At 37.3% G+C, this 26,656-nt stretch overlaps 2 protein-coding genes across 2 annotated transcripts in view; one reads left to right on the top strand and one right to left on the bottom strand.

The window, feature by feature from the left end:
• LOC109839755 (zinc finger protein WIP3) overlaps nucleotides 1-3,198 on the bottom strand; it is an 11,090-nt gene extending 7,892 nt beyond the window's left edge. The window contains exon 1 of the mRNA XM_020408262.1: nucleotides 2,856-3,198. Within this exon, the coding sequence (XP_020263851.1) occupies nucleotides 2,856-3,179 (324 nt within the window). The 5' untranslated portion in view covers nucleotides 3,180-3,198. The remainder of the gene's footprint in view (nucleotides 1-2,855) is intronic.
• LOC109838261 lies at nucleotides 15,114-16,184 on the top strand. Its single transcript, XM_020406718.1, has 5 exons — nucleotides 15,114-15,275; nucleotides 15,369-15,481; nucleotides 15,686-15,818; nucleotides 15,927-16,025; nucleotides 16,140-16,184. Exons 1-5 carry the CDS (start codon nucleotides 15,114-15,116, stop codon nucleotides 16,182-16,184), a joined length of 552 nt encoding a protein of 183 aa, XP_020262307.1.

The following is a 26,656-nucleotide window of genomic DNA, read 5'->3' as shown; positions in this document are numbered from 1 at the left end:
CAGGTGGGTAGTTATGCATTGGTTATGTTGATTCGTATTATGCCGGGGATTTGGATAAGCGCCGGTCTACTACGGGGTATGTGTTTACTTTGACCCGTGCACCGGTGTGTTGGAGATGCACCTTACAGTCGACGGTGGCTTTGTCTACGACGGAGGCAGAGTATATGGCAGTTACGGAGGCTGTGAAGGAGGCTATTTGGCTTCGAGGACTTTTGGAGGAACTTGGTATATCGCAGAAGTCCGTCACTATTCATTGTGATAGCATGAGTGCTATCTATTTGGCGAAGAATCAGGTTTTTCATGCGCGGACGAAGCACATTGACATTCGTTATCACTTCGTTCGAGATGTTCTTGAAGATGGCGATGTGGAAATTATGAAAGTCCACACGAAGGATAATCCGGCGGATATGCTCACTAAGGTGGTTCCGAGCAACAAGTTTGATCATTGTCGAAACTTGTTGCATATTCGTGATTCGTTATCACTATGTGAGGATGTTTTGAGATGGCGATGTGGAAATTATGAAGTCACAACGAGGCTAATCCGGGATATGTATAAGGGTTCCGAGCAAAAGATTTGATTCATTGTGAAATTGTTGCATATTGTGATTGTATGAGCGAGTTGAGGGCATTTGGGTGCTACGTATGGCTTGATTCTTGGATAGAGATACGATAGGGCTCTTTAGATGCACACGTTTTGGATGTTGATTTTGATGGGGGGAGATTGTTTGGACTCTCGTTCGGGTTCTCGACTTGTTGTGGATTGAGTTCGTACTGGTCACAACAAGTAGGACATTTGGTTGTTTTGGTGTCGGCTCAGTTTTGGAAAAACTTCACCGAGGTGGAGAATTGTGCAGGTGGGGACCACGACTCATGTGATGAAGCCGTGTGAATGAAGAGCCAGCGGACAAATCAAGGAAGAGCCAGCGGACAAATCAAGCCACGTGAATGAAGAATCAGCGGACAAATCCCAAGCCCACGCGGAAACCCAAGGCCCACCCGACAGCTCATATATATATATATATCATAAACTTTGATTTTTAGGGTGCGCAGGAGATTGAGATTGTTTTTTCTTGGCTGCGGGTGTTCTTTTCCGGCAGAGCAGAAGATTGTTTTGGTTGCGGCCGGGAAAAATTCGCAGCAGGAGAAAATTGTTTTTTTGGGTGCAAAAGATAAAGCAACAGCTTTTGTTAGGGTTTGTGCATCCTTTTGTAGAGAGATAGTGTGAGGGATTTGAGAGTTTGTTTGAGGGTTTAGTTTGTGAGTGATTGTAAACCCTAGTTGTATTCTCTCCCTCTATTAGTAGATCTCTCCCCCTCCTTGCCCCGTGGACGTAGGCAATTTGCCGAACCACGTTAAAATTGGTTGTACTGCTTTTGTGTGATTTGTAATAGCTTTTAGGGTCCCTCGACGCGCAGTCCTAGAGCTGACACGAAGGCCCACGAAGGCCTATGACCGACCGCTTTTGTGTGATTGGTGTCGGCTCAGTTTTGGGAAAACTTCACCGAGGTGGAGAATTGTGAACGCGGTTTCATCTCACGCGGTTTCAACTCCGCGTGAAGAGACACGAAGGCCCACGAAGGCCTATGACCGACCGCTTTTTCACCTACGTATATATATACGAACTTGATTATTTTTAGGGTTAGCAAGGAGTTTTTTTTTATTGGCAGCTGCAAGCAGGCTCGGTGCATTGCGGCCACGAAGGAAAAGCAAAAGTGCAGGGAGTTCTTTTTGTGCGGTTGCAGAAAGAAAAGTATAGTCCTTTTGTGATCCTTTTGTAGAGAGATATTGTGAGGGATTTGAGAGAGATTGTTTGAGGGTTTAGATTGAGAGTGATTGTAAACCCTAGTTGTATTCTCTCCCTCTATTAGTAGATCTCCCCCCTCCTTGCCCCGTGGACGTAGGCAATTTGCCGAACCACGTTAAAATTGGTTGTACTGCTTTTGTGTGATTTGTAATAGCTTTTAGGGTCCCTCGACGCGCAGTCCTAGAGCTGACGAGAGGAAGAGCTAATATCCTACTTTGATAGGATATAGGCTTCAGATTCTTGTTCCCTTTGAGTAATATAAGATGATAATGAGCACCAATAACTCCCTATTTAAGATAGGAGATAAACCCCAAATTTAAGAGAAAGAAATTTATTAAATAGTATGAATAACAAGGGAAATTAAGGAACTAGATGATGAAACATGAGGAACATGCAAGAAACAGCCTCTATATATGAGGCTAAAAAAATGAAAAGACGGCTATGATGTTAATTTCTTGAGAGAGACGCATATATGGCTATGAGAAATTTCTAGATTCCAATTCTAGGTTCGTACGAAGACTTGGAGAATGCCGGAACATTCTAATTCACTAACTATATAACGTGATAAGAACATATTAACCATAAGATTTTGATTCTTTTGCCCAAGCCTTAAAATAAAGAAGGTTTCTTCAACTAATTAAATTACGAACAATTTATAAAGGAAAATAACTCAATAAGAAAGGGAAAAGGTACACAACATCTAACTCCACTTACAGAAAAAATATTAAAGCATGCTAGTCATAGTTATGAGCTACGGCTATTTGATCCCTAGTAGTGTCTCTAGACCAAATTTAATTCCTCTTTTCTCTTTCAAATAACACTCTATTTATCATTAACAATTGAAATATTACCCTAAGGAATAAGTTAAAATACCTGTTTTAATCTCTGTATTTATAATTAATCAATCATAAATTAATTTCCCCCAATAAAACAAAAATCAGTAATGTAGGGGGGGGAATCAAAGTAATAGAGCATGGAAAAAAAATCGAAAAATTGAAAAGAAACAAAGGAAAAATTTTCCAAGATTTGTAAGAGCGATATGTATACTAACCTGCATATTATTATACCTATTGAAGGTTTTATTGCAGACATGGCAAGCAAACTGAACAGGCCCTATAAGGATCTGTGTCGGTGTCGGTATCCAATACTTAACCTCTTCATTAATCTCTTCAACCTCCTCTTCAACCTCCTCTTCCTCTTTGTAACATGCAATATTATCAACCGTTTTCTCACCATCAAAACTTTCTGAATCCCCTGGTAACCCTAATTTTAGGGAAACAGTCACCTTCTCTTGGTTAACCTCTTCCTTAACCTCTTCTTTGATATTTGGCTTCTTGGGCTCCTCAAGCATATTAATCAGAGGCAAACACTGCATCTCATCTTCTTGTTTTTGTGATGATGGGATAGATCTTGATTGAGAATTTAGCCACTCAAAGAGAGATGGAGGATATTGAAAGCACAAGCCCAAATCATAATCATAATCCATGGATAAATTCCTCAACCCCATTTTTTTTGCTCTCTTGATTGAAATTATATTTCAGGGGAAAGCTAGCTAGCTAGCAAAGTATAGAGGAGGAAGAGGCTATTGCTATTATGTCAACAAAGCATGCAGGTTGTAGTTGAAACTTTTGAAAGGTTGGCTTTTGTGCTTGTTTTTTAAGTCTAGGCTTAGGGCCCCATTTTCTCTTCGGTGATGTTGTTTTCTTTTGTTTGTTTGTGCTTGAGGTTTCACATTAGCACGTGTGGAGGAGAGTATAAAAGCGTATTTATAGTCTCCGATGCAGGTTAGGTGTGTGCAGCATCTTTGTGCTCTTGTTGGGCATTACCTAATTATAATCTCAACAATTGAAAATATTTGCTTAGCTTAATTAATGAGGCTATAAATTTATGTAAGGATGTTTTTCAAAAGCGAGAGTTAAAGATAGGCTCATATAAATGTCGACTTAGGCTCAGTATGTCATTATTATTAACATGATTCGTATATATATTAGTTTATTTTGTCATTTAATCCTTTCTATGTGATTTTCTTTTCTCTTTTCCATGTCATGTATCTTGTTAGTTGCTATTTAATTAGGAGTTTCTATGCAGTAACAAAGATTTATAACATGATATCAAAATAATCAGATTTAACTGTTACCTGTCATAAATTTAAAAGCAGATATTTTAGAAAATAATATCACTGAATATCTACTCATCTATACTTACAGGAGGATACAAAGATTTATTATTCATGATACAGTAAATGCTACAGTGAATTACTATAGCATTATTACTGTAGTAATACCACTGCAGCACAAAAGCACAAAGCAGAGAACTGTAGCAATTTTAAAAATGTTGTAGCATTTACAAAAACTGTAGCATTTAAAAAAAGAATTATTGTAGCAAAATAAAAAAGAGGGCTCTTATGAAGAGGGGCAGCTCCGATGGCTTATTTTAGCAGGCGGTTTTTTCTCTGCTAACCTACGCTACTGCCGAGATCTAATGGGGAAGAAGAAGAAGAATAGTGGAAGGAAGATATTCAACATTGGTCTCCGAGCATCTAACTCAAGTTTGCTCCCTCCCGCTGAGCAATTCGAGCTTAGATCTGATGATGATGATGTTAGTTCTTCAAGTGTAATGGGTTCCACTGGACCTAAAGGCAAAAAGAAGAAGAAGACAATGGTGGAAATTCTTGAATCCTGTAATCATCAGTGTGAAGCTAATCTCGCTGGAGTCCAGATGCGTAGCCTGAGCAAATCTCCCATTTCTGGTGCGGGGACTTCATCCAGGGTGTCTTGGGCAGATGAATTAGATCTAGAGATGGATTCATCTAATCCTCTTAATTTAGATCGTTCATCAGTGGATGATTCTATTGATGTTCCTTTGATTCCAAATTTGAGCCATGGTAATAGTACTGTTCCATTGTTTAATAATTTGAACTCTAGTACTAGTACCGTTCCATTAAATTCTAAAAATCAGGGAAAAAATATCAATTCGGAATCTGGTAATCTGGATGAGATTTCTAATACTCCTCTTCCAGTTCAAAATGATGCTCCAAATGTGAATTCGAAAAGAAGCTGGGTTAGCTTTTTTGCAGATAACAGAAAGCAATGGAGTGGTTTAAATATGAACTACATTCCTCCAGTGTCAAATGATGTGGTTTCTTTTAATGAAGAAGAATGGAATGAGGGGATTTCTACCTGGCAATTTTCTCTTGTTGGCCAGGTAATGGGTTTAAATGTTAAATTTAAAGCAATGGAAGGTTTCATCCATAAAGCTTGGGCTCCTCTGGCATTGCCTGAAATTAGCCTTCTCAATGATGGGGTGTTTCTTTTCAAATTCAAAAATAAAGATGATATGAACAAGATCCTTTTAACAGGTCCTTGGTTTTTTGGTTCTCGGCCTATGTTATTGAAGCCTTGGTTTGTGGGTGATGATTTTGAAAAATTAAATGATTGCATCTATCCATTATGGATTCAGCTACCTGCATTAAAATTAAACCTGTGGAATGCTAAGGAGATAAGTAAAATTTCTAGCATTATTGGCCGCCCTATAGCTACGGATATGCTTACCGCTAATATGCAAAGACTGACTTATGCTAGAGTTCTTGTTGAAGTGAATATGCCCTCTCCACTCCCAGATCAGATTGCTATTCAAGGGCCTGATGGTTCTCAATATGTTCAGAAAGTGCTATATGAGCTAAAACTTAGATGGTGTGATCACTGTAAAAATGTTGGGCATGATACCAAATACTGTAAAAGGCACTATCCATTACAAAGATGGATCCCAAAACAAAAGAAAAATGTTCCTGATTCTAAACAGGCTGCTGGTCAGACACCTGTGGTCCTGGACAAGCAAGGAGCTGGTGAAATTCCTGTTATTGGGGATCAGCCTATTGTAAAAAATAGTAATCATTCTTCCTCTATGACTTCTAGAGCTGAGAGTCAGTCTTCAAATGGAAATGCAAATGAAGTGGTTTCTGCAACTGATGCTAACAGTGCTGTGCATGTTGTGCATGTTCAGCCTGTTATGGAATTTAACAAAGGAAAGGAAGCAATTCCCCCTGGTAGCTCTTGGCCTCAAGTTCATAGAAGTAAAAGTAAAGGAGTTAACCCCTTTTCTCCTCTTACAAACTTGATTTCTGTATTGGACCCCTCAACAATTGATAGAGGGGGTACAAATCAATGAACTTGTCCTTTTGGAATGTTAGGGGATTAAATAAATCCCCTAAACAGCATTTGGTTAAGAAACACCTAATGCAGTACCATCTTTCTTTCCTAGCCCTCCTTGAAACAAAGTTAAAGCTGAATAAAGTCCAGGCTATAGCAAAAAAGATTGTAATTAATTGGGAGTGGATTTCTAATGCAACTAGCTCAGATAAAGCCAGGGTCATGATCCTGTGGGATCCAAACATTTTGGATGTCAAAATCCTTTGTTTTTCTGCTCAACATATTTCATGTGCTGTTAAGTCTCTGGATGGCAGGCTCAATTGCATTATCTCCTCTGTTTATGGATTCAACCATTCTGAAGCAAGGAAGTCTTTGTGGTCTAATTTATCCCAGTTACAACAAGTCTTAGGGGCTTTGCCTTGGTTGCTTTGCGAGGATTTCAATGCCATGATTAGTGTTGATGAAAAACTGGGTGGTGCAACTTTAACTGAAGCTGATACCATGGAGTTTAATCAATTTATTGATAGTAACCAGCTAACTCATCTGAAAACCATTGGATGCTTCTTCACATGGAATAACAAGCAAGATGCTGATACTAGAGTTTGGAGTAGACTGGATAGAGCATTAGTGAATGATCTCTGGATTAATACATACAATTCAAGTCAAGCTGAGTTTCTTCTTCCTAGTTTTTCTGATCATTCTCCTGCTCTTATTACAATCTTTGAGGATCAAGTGCAAGGTAAAAAGCCTTTTAGATTATTCAAGATGTGGACCAAACATGCAAACTATTTGCCTACAGTTTCTTCTATCTTAGATACTTCTATTGATGGCCATACTATGTTTTCTGTTTGTTCCAAGCTGAAGCTCCTGAAAATTGCTCTAAAGGATCTTAACAAAAGACACTTTTCCAACATCAGTGAGCAGGTTCTTAGAGCTAAAGTGGATTTGGAAATTGCTCAAAAGGCTTTGCTTTCTGATCCTCTTAATGCTGCTCTCATAAGCCAAGAAAAGGGTTGTATTTCTACTTTTAACAAACTTCTGGAGTGTGAGTTATCATTTTACTCTCATAAGCCAAGAAAAGGGTTGTATTTCTACTTTTAACAAACTTCTGGAGTGTGAGTTATCATTTTATCAACAAAAAGCTAGAATTAACTGGAGTTTCTACTTTTAACAAACTTCTGGAGTGTGAGTTATCATTTTATCAACAAAAAGCTAGAATTAACTGGAGTCTTCAAGGGGACAGGTGCACAAACTTTTTTCATTCTGTTATCAAGATCAATAGACACCAGAATAGAGTCATGGTCATGTATAACAACAATGGTGAAAGGATCACTGAGGGGGAAGAGAAAGTTAAGGAGCTAGTATCCTACTACAAGTCCTTGTTTGGATCTTCAATCACAACTGTTGCTCCTGATATTGGCATAATTCAGAAAGACCATTGTCTAAATGTCCTTCAAGCCAAAGATTTATCTAAGCCAGTTACTAAGGATGAGATTAGGAATGCAATCTTCTCTATGCCTGATGACAAGGCACCAGGCCCTGATGGGTATAGTGCATCCTTCTACAAGTCTGCTTGGTCTATTGTAGGTGATGAAATCACACAAGCTATTGAGGGCTTTTTCAAGCCTGGAAAGTTATTGGGCACTATTAATTCAACAGTAATTACTCTCGTCCCAAAGGTAAATTGTCCTACAAATCCCGCTGACTTCAGACCAATTTCATGCTACAGCTACATTTATAAGTTTATTTCAAAGATTCTTGCTAACAAAATACAGTCTGTCATGGGAGTTATCATCAGTGAAGCTCAGTGTGCTTTTGTAAAGGGTAAACAAATTCAAAATAACATCTTACTAGCTCATGAGCTCGTTAAAAATTATGGTAGAAAGCATCTATCTCCTAGAGCCATGCTTAATATAGATATTAGAAAGGCTTTTGACACAATTAGTTGGGACTTTCTGGATAATATGCTCAGAGGTCTAGGATTTCCTAAAGTCTTTGCAGATTGGATTATGACCTGTGTTTCAACTCCTAAATATTCCATTTCTCTTAATGGCTCTTATCATGGATATTTCAAAGGAACAAGGGGCTTGAGGCAGGGTGATACTCTCTCCCCCTATTTGTTTATCATTGGCATGGAATATCTATCAAGGGAATTGAGTATGCTGAATAATGACAGAGACTTTAAATTCCATCCCAAATGTGGAAGACTCAAGATTTCCCACCTAATCTTTGCAGATGACCTGCTATTATTCAGTAAGGGTGATGTTAATTCAATTCTGAAAATCTACCAGTGTGTTAAGAATTTTTGAGCTGTCTCTGGACTTGAAGAAAATCTCACAAAGTGTTCCATTTTTTATGGTGGAGTTGAAGATACTATCAAGAACAACATCTTCAATCACATTGGTTTTCCTGAGGGGGTTCTACCATTCAAATATCTAGGCTTACCTCTGATTGCTAAAAGATTGTCTTATGTTGATTGCAGTCCTCTGTTCAAGAAAATTTCTAATCAATTTCAGGTTTGGTTGAAGCACAGATCTCTATCCTATGCAGGAAGATTGCAGATAATCAAAAGTATCATACTTGGAGTTCAAATCTTCTGGACTTCTTGTTATATTCTGCCTTCAAAAGTCCTTCAAAAAATTGATGATCTCTGCAGGGACTTCCTATGGGAAAGATCTGATCTTTGTTTCAAGTCTCCTCTTGTGTCCTGGGAAAAAGTTTGCACAGGGAAGAACCAAGGGGGCCTGGGAATTTACTCTGCCACTACTTGGAACTTGGCCACTGCAATGAGAACTTTATGGTATGTACACTCTAACAAAGAACTCTTGTAGATTAAATGGGTTCATGGTACCTATTTAAAAACCTCAAACATTTGGCAAGTGAGTGTGAAATCAGGGGATTCTTGGCTATGGAAACAGTTGTTAAAAGTAAGGGACAAAGCAGTGAATCTTGTTGGAGGAACTGATATTCTAAAGCAACACATCAGGTCTTGTTATAATCAGGGACAAAGCAGTGAATCTTGTTGGAGGAACTGATATTCTAAAGCAACACATCAGGTCTTGTTATAATCACTCCAAGGTTCACCTCTCAAAGCTGTATAAAATCCTAACTACAGTGAATATCAATGTATCTACACCTTGGTATGATACAGTCTGGGAGAGCTCAAATCTTCCTAAGCACTCTTTTATCTTGTGGTTGGCCATCCAAAATAGGCTACATACAAAAGATAGATTGCTCAGAAGAGGGGCTATTCAATTTGATCTTTGCTCTCTATGTGAAGGTGGTTTTGAAAGCCATAAACATCTGTTTTTTGAGTGCAGTTTCTCTATGACTGTTTGGAATGGGGTTATGGAATGGCTCAAGTTTAATTGGAGGACATGTGATTGGAGCTTGCTTCTTGATTGATACTGTAACAGGTTGAGGGTGAAAGGCTTCAAGTTGAAAGTTAAAAGAATGGCTCTTTCAGCAGTGGTTTATAATATCTAGAAAGAGCGAAATGAGAGGATCTTCAAATTGAAAAGCAGGAGCTCTAACCAGATTATCAGGGACATCAAAATTGAAATGTATACGGCTATCCTCAATAAGCCTCCACTACCGAATGAAGATAGGGTCTGGTTTCATTCCCTGTAATCTTTAGATTGGCTAGTCTTTCTCTTTGTTAGTTGTGGTCTAGCTCTCAGATTTCTCTCAATCTGAGCATATTGATGTAATTAACTTCACTATTTTTGGTTTGTGAAAAATCTTTCATTTACCAAAAAAAAGAGGGCCCTTCTTTGCACATGGTGCACACTAGTTTCATGAAAAGTCGGATCAAAGACTATCTACTTGATGTCAATCATACCGCGAAAAAAATTCCCTAATCTTGGTCAAGAAACATATATATGGACAAAATAAAAGATTGTCATAATCTAAAAAATTTGTTGGCGTTCACTGAATTTTCCTAGACTTAGTAAAATAATGCAGAAGAATGAGAAGGGTAATAGGCTTTCTCTTTGAAAAAAAAACAAAAGCTTAGAAACTTTGTTTCAACTTAGAATCAAAGGATTATTTTCAGTTATATATATTCTCATGGAAGGTGCAGGTGCTCATTCCTTGTACAAGATTCTGTCCAGAATGATGACTCATTTATTTACCAGATGCGTGCGTTCATATGATCTGGGCTGCAATATATTATATATAGTTTCTTATCATGGTCAATTGCAACAAAATGCACGTCACTGCTTTGATCCAATATTCTCCACTATTCGAGATTAATAATTGATTATTTAAGTCTAAAAAAGGCGGAAATTTTGTATAAGGATCGATTAATTATTTATCAGGTGTTAAGTTTTGCTTCTGACTCGACGTCTACGAGATTAATTACCCGCAGAAAAAGTTCAGAGCCTGTATACAAATGGTAATAATTAGTCTGAATATAATAAAAGAAAGGGTCTGAATCCTATCTTCTAAGTGTTTGAACCATGGAAGCAACCCAGAAGTTTAATTTGTACATATGTGGACTAATAATGTATATAAACATATACCATTGATATATATACACTTTAAATTTGATAAAATGGGATTTAAATTAAATACAGAAATTCTTGTAACATGCAAGGAGTATTCCCGAACCGTGTAAAGAAATATTTACCAAAAAGTTTAAGTTGATGAAGTGCGAGTTAAATTATTTATTACTTCTTTTTATACAAGGAATAGATTCTTAATTAGAATAAAACAGAGACCAAAGGGTGGGTATTGGGAGCCTGGGAGAGTGGTGAATAGGATTGCTATAACTTTTCGATTAAATTTAGAATATGCAATAGAAATAAAATATGTAAAAGACTGAAATCAACCAATATAAGAACACACGAGATTTTTATGATGGTCCGGATGCCTTCTTCACTATGACCGGAGTTATACTGAATCACAATCCAATTCAATAGGCATTACAGACAGGATCCTGAAGTTTAATTCATGCCTATGTGGACTAACGATGTACATAAACATATGCCATGGATTGGAAATATATACACTTTAAATTCAATAAAATGGGATTTAAATTAAATACAGAAATTCTTGTAACATGCATGGTGTATTCTCGAACCACGTATAGAAATATTTTATCAAAAATTTAAGTTGATGAAGCGTAAGTTAAATTTATTACGTCTTTTATTACAAGATTATATTCTTAGAATAAAACAGTGAGGTGACTACTCTTTATGTGTTGCACATGTGCTACAAATATAGCACAACATAGAAGTGACAAACCTTGAAATCCATCAATGGGTGTTCTCTAAATCCACAAAGAACGATTTCTGAATCCATGAAGAACTTCGAATCCACGAAGAAAATACTAAAAAGGAATTTTTATTAATAAAAAGTTATGACTCTAGGGCTTACAATTCTTTGCTTAAATAGAAAATTAACAAGACTCCTACTAGAACCCGAACTTTACCCAAAAATAGAAATAACAAAACTCCCTTTAAAAGACTCCATATGATTAGGGAAGTGTTATGGTGTTCCCATTTTTGCCAAAATGCAACTTAAAAACTAAATAGCTGATAAGTGTACTTCTACACGCTATGTCCCAATCAACTTGGCGGCCAGAGACAATTAGGGCCGACAACTCAACCGACTTGGCGAGACGACACACCTCAGTGTCAACACGAAAGGCGGTGCATGCCGATACGAAAGGTAGTACTTGTCGCCCCCTTTCTGTAGAAATTATCGAAGGATTTGAGAAAATCGTGCAAAAACACGAGTACAAGAAATCCCTCGGATCGGTCGACCAACAACATAGGTCCGGTCGACCGATATATTGTTGAATTACAGGATTTAAAACCCGTCTCTGGTCGATCGACCGAACGGGTATGGTGGGTCGAATGAACAGGTATGGTCGGTCGACCGACAATATGCAAATTACAGGGTCAAAAACCCTGCTTTTGACCAGTCGATCAATGGCATGAGTTCGGTCGATCGAAAATGGATACGTGCTGAATTAGGTTTCCTGACCTATTTTGGATTGGGTTTTTGATATAAATAGAAACACACGTTTCTAGGGTTTTGATAGAGCGTTTGAAGGAGAGATTTTGGATTGTTTTGAGCACTTTGAGAGGGAGATATTGTGAGCGGGTTGAGAGCTTTTGTTAGGGTTATATTTGAGTGATTTTATGAGTTATAACTCATTGTATTTATCCTCCATATAGTGAAATATCCCCCATCCTCTCCCCATGGATGTAGGCAATTGTCGAACCACGTAAATCTCTGTGTTTGGTTTGGTTTGTACCGTATTTTAGTGTATTACACTCGTATTTGTTTTTTTTTTTTTGTTCTCTTCTCTTATCGCTTGTGGACTCGTTTGGTTGTCGAGCACGCTTCCGCACGACATACAATAATTAGTATCAGATCTCTAGGGTTTCAGATCTAGGGTTTTACATTAGGTGGATGAAGATTCATTGTTTGAATCTTGGTTCTTGGAGTTCTAGGCTTCGGTGGAGAAAGCATTGTGAAGTTGCAGTTCAGATCTTGCTTTTCTTGTGTGGTTAGGAGATCGTATTAGAATCCTATCTAGGATTCAGTTGGGTAATTTCTTAATTCTATCAAAGTTTGAATCTTTCTTTACAATTTGAAGTTTGTAAGCATGGGAGAAGAAGTTGGTGAAAGCAGCAAGACAATCATGAGTACAATTCAGGTTGGACATCAAAATACTAAGATTAGTGTAGTGAAGTTTGACGGTAAGATTAATTTTGGTTTGTGGATGAGCGACATACAGGACGCTCTCAATGCTCAAAATTTGGAAGAAACCAACATGGTCCATGAGAGGTCACTGAAATACGATGAGACGATGTGAGACAAGATAAATAGGAACACTTGTAGGGTGATCAGATCTTGTTTGGAACAAGAGCTGAAATACGATGTGATTGGGATGACGTCTGTAATGAAGATGTGGGGGATTATTAACAACAAGTACCTTACGAAGAGTGTTGAGAATCGGTTGCACTTGCTGTGGAGATTATTCAGATTCCAGATATCTAGGGGTATCTCACTTGCGGCTTATATGAACAACTATACAAAGTTATTATCGGACTTGGAAAACGTAGATGAGAAGATAACAGATGAGTACAATGCTATTATTTTGTTGGGCTCCTTACCCGATAAGCAGTATGATACCTTCATGCTCACTTTGTTAAATGGTAGATCTTTCATCACCTAAGGTAAAGTGACTAATGCATTGATGAATTACGATTTTAGGAGGAATGACAAAGAAACTTTCCGAGCTAGCACTTCAGGAGAGGCCTTGTTGACGAGAGGAAGAAGTCCATAACCAAAAGGTTGTAATAGAGGCAGGTCAAAGTCAAGAGGCCACCACCAATTAGTGAAGAACTAGTGTACGTTCTGCAAAGAACAAGGACATTAGAAGAGAGATTGTCCGAAGCTCAAAGAGAAGGAGAATAGCAAAAGAAAGGTCCGAAGGCCAATGAGGTGAATGTCGCTAGAGGTGATAATTCCGGTGATTCATTCTTTTATCTATTGATTACTCCAGAGGTGAACTATGTGGATGCATTTGATTGGATGCTAGATTCTGGTGCTACTTATCATGTAACTCCCCGACGAGATTGGGTTGTATCGTTCGAGGGACTCAATGGGAGCATGGTAGTCATGGGAGATGATCACTCCTGTGACATTTGTGGGATATGTACCATCAGGATACGGATGTACAATGGAGTTGTTCGTGAATTGAATGAAGTGAGATTCGTTCCTCAGTTGAAGAAGAATCTTATTTCCGTTGGAGCTTTGGAGGCAAAAGGTTTCAATGTGTTCTTTGAGAACGTTGTAGCGAATGTTACTAAGGGATCTTTGGTGGTGATGAAGGGAGTCCGCGGTAGAAATTTGTATTATCTATAGAGAAGCATCGAGATTGGCAAGTTAGCTTCAGCTATTTCAGAGGTGGACGCGGGCAGATTTTAGCACTATAGATTGGGGAACACAGGTAAAAAGTCATTGCAGGCTTTGTGCAAGTAGGGGCTATTGAAAAGAGCCAAGAGTGAAAAGATAAAATTCTATAAGCACTGTGTTCTTAGTAAGAAGACAAAAGTGAAGTTCAGGACAATCGTACAAAGGACGACGGACATCTTGGACTATGTGCACACAGATGTTTGGGGTCCCACTAAGATTGCATCATTCAGTGATCGATATTGGTTCATCACATTTGTAGATAAACTATTCTAAACATTGTTGGGTGTACATCATGAATCATAAGAATAAAGTCTTAGAGTTATTTATGGAGTGGAAGAGAAGGTTGGAACTGCAGGCAGGGAGAAAGATCAAGACGTTACGATCCGATAACGGCGGGGGGTATACTTCATACCCCTTTCAGCAGCTATGTCGAGACGAGAGCATAGAGAGACACTTCACAGTTAGTCATACGTCACAGCAGAATGGAGTGGCAGAGAGATTAAATCGGTTTTTACTAGAGAATGTTCGATGGTTGTTATCGCAGAGTGGTTTAGAGAAAATATTTTGGACTGAGGCACTTTTATATGTGAGCCACCTCATTAATAGGCTGCTTTCGTCTACGATTAAGGGGAAAACCCCTATGGAGATGTTGTCAGGAGAGCCAGCACACGATTATGATCAGGTCAAGGTATTTGGGTGTCATGCATTTTTTCTTGTCAGAACTGATAAATTGGAACCTCAAGCTAGGAAGGTCATATTTGTGAGATTCAAGCGAGGTGTCAAAGGATACAAGCATTAGGATCCAGTTGATAAGAATATTGTGCTGATTAGAGACGTCACATTCGATAATACTTCGATCTTGAAGCTTCTCAGTTCTCTTCAGGTGGAGAGCATCTCAAGAGGAGATATCGCAGGTGGTGGAGATTGATGCAACTCTACATTGTACAGATGGGATCGTATCTATTAGAGTGCCGATTGAGATGATAACAGGTGAGCACGATGATAATTTGGAGGATACAGGTACAGTTGAGTAGGATCAGGGACCGATGACTCAGGTTTAATATTTTATTACGGTTCGGAGGTCGAGGAGAAACATACAAATGCCAGCGAGGTATACAAACACAATCGTTGCGTATGCACTTCCGGTGGAGAGTATCGATGAGATGGTTCCTACTATATTTAGAGAGGTCGAGCAGAGTTTAGAGGCTGATTTGTGATAGGTGGCTATGCAGGAGGAGATGGGGTCTCTTCATAGGAACGACACATGGGAGCTTGTCGAGCTTCAAAATGGATGGAAGGCTATTGGTTACAAGTGGGTGTATACGAAGAAGGAGGGCATTGAAGGCATTCTCGTGAGGTTCAAGTCTAGGTTGGTCGTGAAGGGATATGTATGCACAGGAGGAAGATATTAACTACAATAAGGTCTTCTCTCCGGAGGTGAAACATTCTGCGATTCGGATTTTGCTGGCTTTGGGACACAGTATGGTTTAGAATTAGATCAATTGGGTGTGAAAATAACATTTCTTTATGGTGATCTTGATGAGAAAATCTATATGACTCAGTCATTGGGGTTCCAAGCTACAGAGAAGGAAAAGTTAGTTTGTAGGTTGAAGAAATTGTTATGCAGGCTAAAGCATTCTCCTCGATAGTGGTATAAACGATTCGATGGGTTTATGATTGGCCATTCATACATTAGGAGTAAGTTTGATCCTTGCGTGTACTATAGCAAGTTGAATAGAGGTGCATACATTTACTTATTATTTTATGTAGATGATATGTTGGTTTCTTCTATTTTCAGATCCGCCATAGATAGATTAAAGATTCAGCTTTCAAATGAGTTCGAGATGAAGGATTTGGGTGAAGCCAAGCGCATTTTAGGAATGGAGATCAGTAGAGGCAGAGACAAGGAAAGAATTTGTCTAACACATGTGGTTTATTTGAAGAAGATTCTATAGCGGTTCAATATGAGCATGGAGATGAAGCCAGCTAGTGTACTATTAGGAGCCCATTTTAAGCTTTCAGCTGACTTTTCACTGAAGATAGTTGAAGATAGAGAGTTGATGTCGGAGACTCCATATGCGAGCATAGTTAGAAGTTTGATGTACACCACAGTTTGTACGAGACCGAATTTGTCACAGGTAGTGAGTATGGTTTTGAGATACATGCACGACCCGGGTCCGGGTCATTAGGATACCGTGAGATAGATTTTGAGGTACATTCGAGGTACTCTCAATGTTGGTTTGGTTTTTTAGCTGGACACTAGCGGTGGGCAGCTATGTATTGGATATGTAGATTAAAATTACGTTGGAGATTTGAATAAACGTCGGTCGACGATGGGGTATGTGTTCACTTTGACCCATACGCCGGTGTTTAGGAGATGCACATTGCAGTCTACGGTGCCTTTGTTGGAGATGGAGGCAGAATATATGGTGATTACGGAGGTTGTTAAGGAGGCAATTTGGCTTCAAGGACTTTTGGAGGGTCTTGGTGTTTCACAGCTATCTGTCACCATTTATTGTGGTAGAATGAGTGCTATCTATTTGGCGAAAAATTAGGTCTTTCATGCGACGACAAAGTATATTGATGTTCGTTATCACTTCATTCGAGAGGTTATTGAAGATGTAAATGTAGAGCTCGTGAAGGTCCACACAAAAGATAATCCAGTGGATATGCTCACAAAGGTTATTCCGAACAACAAGTTCGGTCATTATAGAAACTTGTTGCAAATTTGTGATTTTTGAGACCGTTCGCAGCCATTTGGATGAACTACAGGCAATTTGATCCCTTAGGAGAGGGGGTACGTAGGAAACCACAATGGTGCAGCCGGATTTGGTGAGACGACGCGTTGATGCTTATGTTGGTGTCGGCTCAGTTTTGGAAAAACTTCGCCGATGTAGAGAATTGTAGAAATGACGAAGGATTTGAGAAAATCGTGCAAAAACACGATTACAGGAAATCCTTCGGGTCGATCGACCGACGGCATAGGCCCGGTCGACCGAAAGATTGTTGAATTACAGGATTTGAAATTCGTCTCTGGTCGGTCGACCGAATGGGTATGGTCCGTCGACCGAACGGGTATGGCCATTCGACCGACAATGTGCAAATTACAGGGTCGAAAACCCTGCTTCTGGCCAGTCGACTGATGGCACGAAAACGGATACGAGCTGAATTAGGTTTCATGACCTATTTTTGATTGGGATTTTGATATAAATAGAAACACACGTTTATAGGGTTTTGAGAGAGCATTTGAAGGAGAGATTTTGGATTTTTTTTTTGAGCACTTTGAGAGGGAGATATTGTGAGGGAGTTGAGAGCTTTGGTTAGATTTATATTTGAGTGATTTGTGAGTTGTAACATGTTGTATTTCTCCTCCATATAGTGAAATCTCTTCATCCTCTCCCTGTGGACGTAGGCAATTGCCAAACCACATAAATCTCTGTGTTTGGTTTGGTTTGTGCCGTATTTTGGTGGATTGCACTCGTATTTGTTTTTTTGGTTCTCTTCTCTCATCGCTTGCAGACTCGTTTGATTGTCGAGCACACTTCCACACGACGCACAATACTTTCTATTGAAGACAACTCGCCATGAGTCCACTTGACCACTTGCCAGATGCCTTGTAAAGTCGACTCAGAAGGCGTTACTTCTCGGCGAAGCTAAAGGACTGTTTTCGTCTCGAACCTTGATGCGGCATAAACATGTACCAAAAAGGTTGCAAGTGCACAACCGTGTCAAGTTATAGTATTTAATATATCGATCCCACGAGGAAGTTGTTTTGTAGGAGAAAATATAAAATCGGTTCTTATGTTGTGTGCGTGACAAGTAGGAGTGATAAGTGAATGTGATTATGGAGAGATAGAGAGAGTGGAAGTGATTAGTGTGTAAATCGGCACGAGATATAAGTGAGAGTGGATGTGACAAAAAAAATAAATATGATCAATAAGGCAAGAAGGAAAAGGAAAATAAAAATCAAGAATAAAGAAAATAAAATTCAAAAATAAAAGAAAATGCAAGAAATTAAAGATGGTGGATTCAATTATAGATATGGGTAATCTACAATTGAACCCACTTCTTAGAAAAGGGTGATTCCCTAGAGGGTTCTAGCCTAAAGGCGAATCAAACAAAATAAAAATAAACAAAAAGAAAAACTAAACCCAAGAGGGTTCTAGCCTCAAGGTGAATAGTATAAGAAATTAAAATCTAACTACAAAATAAAGTGCAAAATCTAAACTACAAAATAAAATTGCAAGAATTAAATGCACGAAAATAAATCTACTCTATAAGCATAAAATAAATCTAAGGCAAGAGGGTTCTAGCCTCTTGGCTATTTAACAAGAAAATAAAATCTAACTACAAGCATAGAAATAAATCTAAACTAATAAGCAATAAAAGAGAAAAAGAAAAGAAATGCAAACCTTCAAATAATTCTCCATCTTCATCTTCATCTTCATCATCCAACAAAGAGAAGAAGAGAAAAATTTAAAGTGGTGAAAAAATTATTATTATTAATTGCAACAAAAAGTTACAATTTTGGAAGGCCTTCTCAATTAAGAGTAGCCCTCCTCTCCAAAAGGAGTTTACAAAATTTTCACACCTCTAACCCCTCACTCTCTACCCCTATTTATAGTAAACATCAGTGAATGAGAGCCATTGGATCAAACTTGAGCCCCAAGACAAGCAAAATCAGCCATTGACGCGCGCTACAGCGATCTGGTATCGATGCAGGCATCGATGTAGGTATCGATGCCAGCATCGATGCCCACATCGATGCCGACATCGATGCCCACTATTTCCAAATTCTGATTTCACGGATAGCTTCGTCTCGTCGAGATAGGCGATTTTCATATATTATATGTTAAATTCCGCCTTCCGGATTAGGAGATATCGTCGTTTCTTTGTGGCCAACCATTTTGAATATGATTTCTTTTCATATTGGATTTTTGATTTTCTCCGGCTTCTACAGGCTACACGACTTCATTCTGGGCTTTTGGATAATTTGGAAATTGATTTTCCAATGTGCTTCTTTGCTTCATTTCTTCATTTAATCAATGGGTTTTTGTTGAGAGATGAGAGTTTGAGATTTATTCTTCATTAACCTGCAATTAAAAGATAAAAATAATTATTAGTGGTATATTTATTCATATAAAATAGATAATGAGGGTATAAAATTATAATAAAATATGATTATCAAATACCCCCACACCTAAACTTTTGCTAGTCCTCTAGCAAAGAAAATAAAAAGAAAATCCTAACTCACTTTCGCAGGAATCGCGGTTGTATTTAGCGCATACAACAAGCCTTTAAACCCCTAGGTTACCCTAGTGGACGAGTTGTAGTCTCGTGAGGGTTTGCAGTGAATATACCCACAAAATTCGGTCAATCTTGCCAAATTAAAGAAGTCAGTAAATAACTAAATTCACTTGATAACTTTTAGATAATCTAATTGGAGCCAGTTATCACTCAAGAAAACATTTTTATATATAACTCTAAGGTATATTTTTAAGAAAATCTTCTCATTGTAGCAATACAAAACCAAGCCAAACTTAGAAATTTAATTTAAAAGTTTTGAAAAGAACATGCTAACTCTTTGTTTTAAATAATTTTCAAGTTGCTTGATTTAAAATATTTTCCAAGACCATATATACAACTATAAAACATTTATTAGTTTTTTTAACTCTTTCTTCCTTGGTGATTTTTTCTACTTTAACGGGCTTTCTAAGTGACCATTTAACGAGTTTTGGGCCAATGGATCCCAACCCAAATGGGCTTAGGTCATTAAGTATGGAAATACTCCTTGGGCTTAATTACTCGGTCAGCTTAGGCTTTATAAGATAGAATCACCTTGAATTCAAGAGTTTTTTTTTCCTTTTCGTTTTTGGTGCCCATTTTTCGCACTCTTCTTTTGTTTTTTTTTTTTGTATATGTATATATATTTTGAAAATATGTAAATCAAGACACTTTGAAAAAATTATTTTCAACTCTAAGTTAAGCATGCAAAAATTTTATTATTTTAAATAAAAGTCCAAGTTAAGGCTTAAGTAAAGTATACTACTTTGAAAATCATTTCTTAAGAAATTTATTTAGAGTTATCATAAAAGGTGAACTTAAGTAAATAACTAACTAGGGATTAGAAAATTTCAAATTTATCAAATAAATCAATTATTACATAACTCTATCAATTTGGCAAGTGACGATATTTTTAAATTTTTTTTTTAAAAGAAAGGGAAAAATGTAACTAAAATGTAAAATAAAGATAAAAAATTAAAGTGGTGTTAATGCAAACTCTATGATGCATAAAGTAAAGCAGATAAGAAGTGAAGCACTTACATTTGGTCGGCTGATAAAAATCTGCAATTACCTTTGGTCTGAGGAGGATGAAAAAAAAAATTTCTTTTTTTTTTCTCTCTTTTTCTTTTCTTTTTTTTTTCTTTTTTTTCTTTTTTTTAACAACTGAGCAAGAAACTCTCAAATGAGAGAAGAATAAATTCTTTTTATTATTCTGAAATAAACAAAATAATCAATGTAGAATGAAATATTCAACATGAAGAGTTCATGTTCTACATTGAATCCTACCTTATTGCTGAAAATTCTCCCACAGATTTTAAATAAATTCAACATGATATAATCAACAATGTGCTGAAATTCTAAGCATTCCGGGGTGTTCAATGATTTTTGTGGCAATGGAAGGTAGGTATTATTGGTGTCATGCATATTGGACTCAGATTCTTGATTTGTGAATGTGTGTTCTCTAACAACCAATTTTTCTTTAACAATTTTCTCAACCCCAGGATTCATGGTTGATGTGTAAAAATTTGGTTTTTGTTTATTTTCCAAAAATCTTAGTTCATCAAGAAAGAGTTTTTCAAAATTCAGTTCAAAGCAGCAATTGTCCAACACAGTTTCTTTATTTTGACAAACCCGATCTGCTTCTCCTAATATTTTTAGCTCCTCACCGAAAATTTCCTCAAAACTTAGATCTGACTCTTCTTCTTCTTCCCTCGGTCTTTTCTGAATTGAATTATCAGAGGAAGAATGAATTGGGACAAGAATTTGGCTTAAAGGTGTTCTTTCCTGATTATCGACCTGTTTTCCTGACTGTAGTGCATTCATTTGAGTGTCCTTAGGATTGACCACGGGTTGACTCAGAATTTCTCCTTCCTCTACTTCACTTATGGCACTAGCTAGTTGATCAATATGGGTTTCTAATCTAGCTAGGGCTTGAGTGTTAGAGTTAAGTATGAGTTCGGTTGATTGCATAAAGGAGTTCATCGTGTAGGATGTTTGAGTTAACATATCCATGGCTAGTGTGGAGGCCTTAATTATGATTTCAAAACCTTTTTCCAAAATATTGAGACGTTCATCATGATCTGTATCAAGAGGAGTGTGAGTTACAACTTGATGATGAGGAGACTGATTTTGATGTGACAGATTGGGTTGTTGAAATTGTGGATGAGAATTGAAAGGAACTGTATTACTAAAAATTTGGTTGTTGTTTATTTTCCAAAAATCTTAGTTCATCAAGAAAGAGTTTTTCAAAATTCAGTTCAAAGCAGCAATTGTCCAACACAGTTTCTTTATTTTGACAAACCCGATCTGCTTCTCCTAATATTTTTAGCTCCTCACCGAAAATTTCCTCAAAACTTAGATCTGACTCTTCTTCTTCTTCCCCCGGTCTTTCCTGAATTGAATTATCAGAGGAAGAATGAATTGGGACAAGAATTTGGCTTAAAGGTGTTCTTTCCTGATTATCGACCTGTTTTCCTGACTGTAGTGCATTCATTTGAGTGTCCTTAGGATTGACCACGGGTTGACTCAGAATTTCTCCTTCCTCTTCTTCACTTATGGCACTAGCCAGTTGATCAATGTGAGTTTCTAATCTAGCTATAGAGTTAAGTATGAGTTCGGTTGATTGCATAAAGGAGTTCATCGTGTAGGATGTTTGAGTTAACATATCCGTGGCTAGTGTGGAGGCCTTAATAATGATTTCAAAACCTTTTTCCAAAAAATTTAGACGTTCATCATGATCTGTATCAAGAGGAGTGTGAGTTACAACTTGATGATGAGAAGACTGATTTTGATGTGACAGATTGGGTTGTTGAAATTGTGGATGAGAATTGAAAGGAACTGTGTTTTCCCTAGGAAAATGTTGGGTCAAAGAGGGAGTGAAGTTTTGAGTTTCGGAGTGGTTTCCCTGATTCCATGCAATGTTTGTGTAACTTGCCCAACCTGGGTTGTAGGTTGGAAAAAATGGATCATTTACCGAATACTGATATGGACTCTCTACAAACTCCCGGACTTCATTGGAAATTTCAATTTTATTGGGATAACATAAATTTTGAAAAACTTGTGGATTATCTATTTGTTCAAAATGAATTTGTTGATGCGTATTGTCCCTAATCCACGTTTTGCATGCACCAAAAACAATTTCTTTTTATATAAAATTTTTTTTGGAAAAATAAAAGTTAGTTTTTTTTAAGAAGAAAATGAAAAATCCTAACTAAAACAAATCAAAATCAATCACTTTTCAATCACTCTAACTCTAGGGTTAAGCCTAACTCAACTAGACTAGCTCCTAACCAAAAATTCCTTAAGTGAAAAGATAAAAGTTTTACCCGGGTAGTTAGCCAGGTAAGGATAGTACTAGAGGGTGATCAAAGATCAATTAAGTACCTCTTTCCTTGCGGAGCGCTTTACGCAACCCCTAAACCTTGCCTTAGACACCAACTAATCTGAGAAAACTTAAACCGGTTCACTTAAGGATTTCTTGTTCCTTATTGAGCTCGAATCCTTAGGGGCCAACGTCTAATGAGTTTTATTAGGCTTGGGTGGTGTAGTGAGGAATTAGTGATTTTTGGGCTAAGGAAAGGGTGATGAAATCCCTCACCTTATCTTGATTATGGGGTTTTGCCCTTAAAAATATTTTTAAGTGTGTGCCAAATCAAGATGCTCAAATCACTTGGTGAATTCCTACTAACTATATGAAATGCAACCCTATGAATTAAAAGCAACTAAAAAGGATGGGAAAAAAAAATCTTTTTTTTAATTAGGGGTAACAATCAAACAAATGAGAAAGGGGAAATTATTTGAATTTATTATCTTGTTAGTACAAGCATAGAAATAAATCTACACTAATAAGCAATAAAAAGGAAATAAAAGAGAAAAAGGAAAGAAAATGCAAACCTCTAAATAATTCTTCATCTCCATCTTCATCATCCAACAAAGAGAAGAAATATTTAAAGTGGTGAAAAAATTATTATTATTAATTGCAACTAAAGTTACAATTTTTGGAAGGCCTTCTCAATTAAGAGTAGCCCTCCTCTCCAAAAGGAGTTTACAAAATTTTCACACCTCTAACCCCTCACTCTCTACCCCTATTTATAGTAAACATCAGTGAATGAGAGCCATTGGATTGAAATCTTATCCAAAAACATCAATTTTCAGCCTTTGATTCGTAACAAACTGCCCAGCGTATCGATACCAGCATCGATAGGGGTATCGATGCTGGCATCGATACGGGCATCGATGCCCCCATCGATGCTGGCATCGATGCCTGCCTGCTTCTAGCTGCTGTCCGCAGAACTCCTCTTTCATTGGTTCTTGGGCTTGGATCTTGGGCTTTTGCTTGGGCTTTTGGGCTTTGATATTTCTTTTAATCCTTCATCTTAGCTTGGGCTTTTGGATAAATTGGAAATTGATTTTCCAATTGGCTTCTTGATTCATTTCTTCATTTAATCAATGGGTTTTTGTTGAGAGATGGGAAGTTGAGATTTATTCTTCATTAACCTGCAATTAAAAGATAAAAATAATTATTAGTGGTATATTTATTCATATAAAATAGATAATGAGGGTATAAAATTGTAATAAAATGTGATTATCAAACCTCTCCCACTATGATAATGTGTCAACATCACATTTAATGCTTTGCAGGTGCCATCATGACTCTAGCACGATAGTCTTCATGACTCATCGGACCATGTGGACACCACCATGCCGCCGATCACATCTCATTTAATACCGAAGTGACATTCCCTCCACTCGCTGACCGACACCTGTAAAGCAAGTGCCGACATGGCCGCAAGATCATATTTCACCACCGCCTCTTTGCTCTCAGCCAAAGCGACTAATTTACCCTCGCCATCTTAGTATAAATGCATGTACTATTTCAACTTGGGTTTGACCCCTAATTACGCTTTCAGAACAAGATTCTCCGATTTTGCAAATAAAATTGCACACACACAAGAATTACCACAATTCTTACGGACCCCACTCAAGTTCATCAACTAACTTGATCGTCGGATGTACAACGGGGGAACCAAACCCCACCCCCTTACGAATTTCTACATGTGCAGATTTTTCAGATACCAAACTCAAGAACCAGACATAAAGTCAGGGAAGAAAGCGACACATTCTTCAATATTGAACAAAATTCTCCAATCCTGGACATAATTGACTGTGTGATCATTTAACATCAACATGAAGTAAATCAGTCAGATTTAAAATCAAATCGAACTCGCTTCCTAATCAAAACAAACTCCTAAAACATTATGTATAATACTAAAATACTAACAAAAACTCTAATTCTCTCAATCCGGAAGGAAATTTGTAAAACCAATGGTGGCAAACCGAACAGACTCCTAAAACATTACATATATAATTCGTCAAATTCTAACATATAGCTTGAGATATATGATCCATTCTTCGTTGCAAATTATTTCCCTCTGCTGAGCCCGCGTTTGGGCTTTTAACAGTCCCGTTTCTCCATAAATACATCCGTAGTGTGTTCTACATTAAAATATTATTCTGATTTTTTAAGAGACTAGTGTATATCAAATATAATCTCAGATAATATTGTTTTAGATCTTTTTGGTTGAAAGCATTCAGAGCATTCACACGTCGAATGGTTATTAGGAAAAAAGGCGAAAAAAAGAAAAGGAAAAAAAATTAACTATCAAGCAATAGTTTGAATTGTTTGAATGACGGCTAATATTTATTGCCAAAATCTACCTAAAGTACACAAGATTTAAAGATTATGATTATGAGATATTTAAAGAACTTATTATTGAAGCCTTACACAATTTTGTTTTCCATTATTTTAAGACAAAGTCATATATATGTTTTAAGACTAAATTAATTGTTTTTTTTTTCTGTTGGAAGACGACTTATCGATGCTATAATGGGAAATAATTACTTGAGCATTATGTCCGTATATTATTTCTACCATAAGTCTGAGACTAAATCAATAAAAATCTTCGAGACTAAATACTTCATGTGAAATCTAAGAAAGAAAAATGATAGGGGCACACCCCCAACCACAATCTCAACCACACCCCTTCTCTCATTTGCTACAGTGCACCGGGCCTCACATGGGATTTTAAAATTTTAAAATCCCATATGAGCCCGGCCCCGGTGCACTGTAGCAAATGAGAGAGGGGGTGTGGTTGAGGTTGTGGTTAGTGGTGTGCCCCTAGTGCCACCCTCTAAGAAAATATAGCGGCTATTACATTGTCATATTCTCTACGAGGCTACGAAAGCAAGCGGGGCCTCGTCCGGTAGTAAGTCAAATATTCACTCAAGTACAAGATCCAGCTGTGGGTCACCAAAATAAGAAGTGATTTTCTTTTACAAGGAAAATCTTACTTAGTAGCGAGAGCTACAACCAGGGTGGCAAACCGAGTTCGAATTTTCGCTTGCCTATTTTCCCTTCTTAAATTATGCTAGTGTGCACCCCGTGCAAACACGAACTTTATATTTTTATTTTTGCTATTATAATGATGTATTTAAATACAGTTTTTATAAGTGCTATAGTAACATTTTTAAAATACTATAGTATCTCGTCTGAGCTACAGTAATAATACTACAATAATGTTTTCAGCCGCTACAACCTCGCCTGTGCTACAGTAATAATATTACAGTAATTTATTGTAGCATGAATAGTGAATCTGGGATCCTCTTGTCTGTGGTACAGTAACAATGCTACAATAATTTATCATAGCATTACTGTAGCATGAATAGTGAATCTTGGATCCTCCCATTATTATAGAGGAATAGATACATGCTCAATACGATCATTTTGTAATATCATAGTCAAATATTTAATAGATTAGTAGTGTAATAACGTATTTTTTACATTTCTTGTATTTTTTGCAATTAAATTTTTTCAATCAGGGTTAAAAAAGAAAAAGTGACTTGCATTGTTTTAGATTGGGAAAATAGGAGGGATACAAATGAAACAGCATGAAAAAAATGCAAAAAGACATTGTCATATCATTGATTTGTTAATATTTAACTGGAGATTTACAAAATGACCTTATTGAAACTGCAAATGGAGTTTGAGGGGCAAAATAAGTAAATTAATATTTTAGTGAAGAATTTGAGAATTCACCAATATTTTAAAGACGAGTTAGTTATTTTGTTGTAAGAGATATGATAATAATCAGGATTCTTCTAGTTGTAAATTGTCTATTTAGAAAAGTGATCTTTACGCTACCAGAAAATGTCATTTTTGAGCTTCTTGTCTCACATGTTTGCCGACACAAAACATCCATCATCCCTCGTTAAATAGGCAGTTTGCAATTTGTTTCCCACAAAATTATATCCCTTGGGGTCATTCATATCAATTCATCCAATATGCAGCACAAATGTTCATGTTCCATCTCACGGTTGTGAATGCAAGTGGACTCTTCCTTCTCGCTAAATTTCAAAAAGGAAAATGATTTAAGGACTCAAAATATGGGACCAAGGGAGGGGATATGTGAGGTGTCCCCTCCCTATT

Source organism: Asparagus officinalis, chromosome 4, assembly GCF_001876935.1.
Source record: "Asparagus officinalis chromosome 4, Aspof.V1, whole genome shotgun sequence".
Lineage (NCBI taxonomy): Eukaryota > Viridiplantae > Streptophyta > Magnoliopsida > Asparagales > Asparagaceae > Asparagus > Asparagus officinalis.
This window is presented reverse-complemented; position numbering and strand designations above follow the sequence as displayed.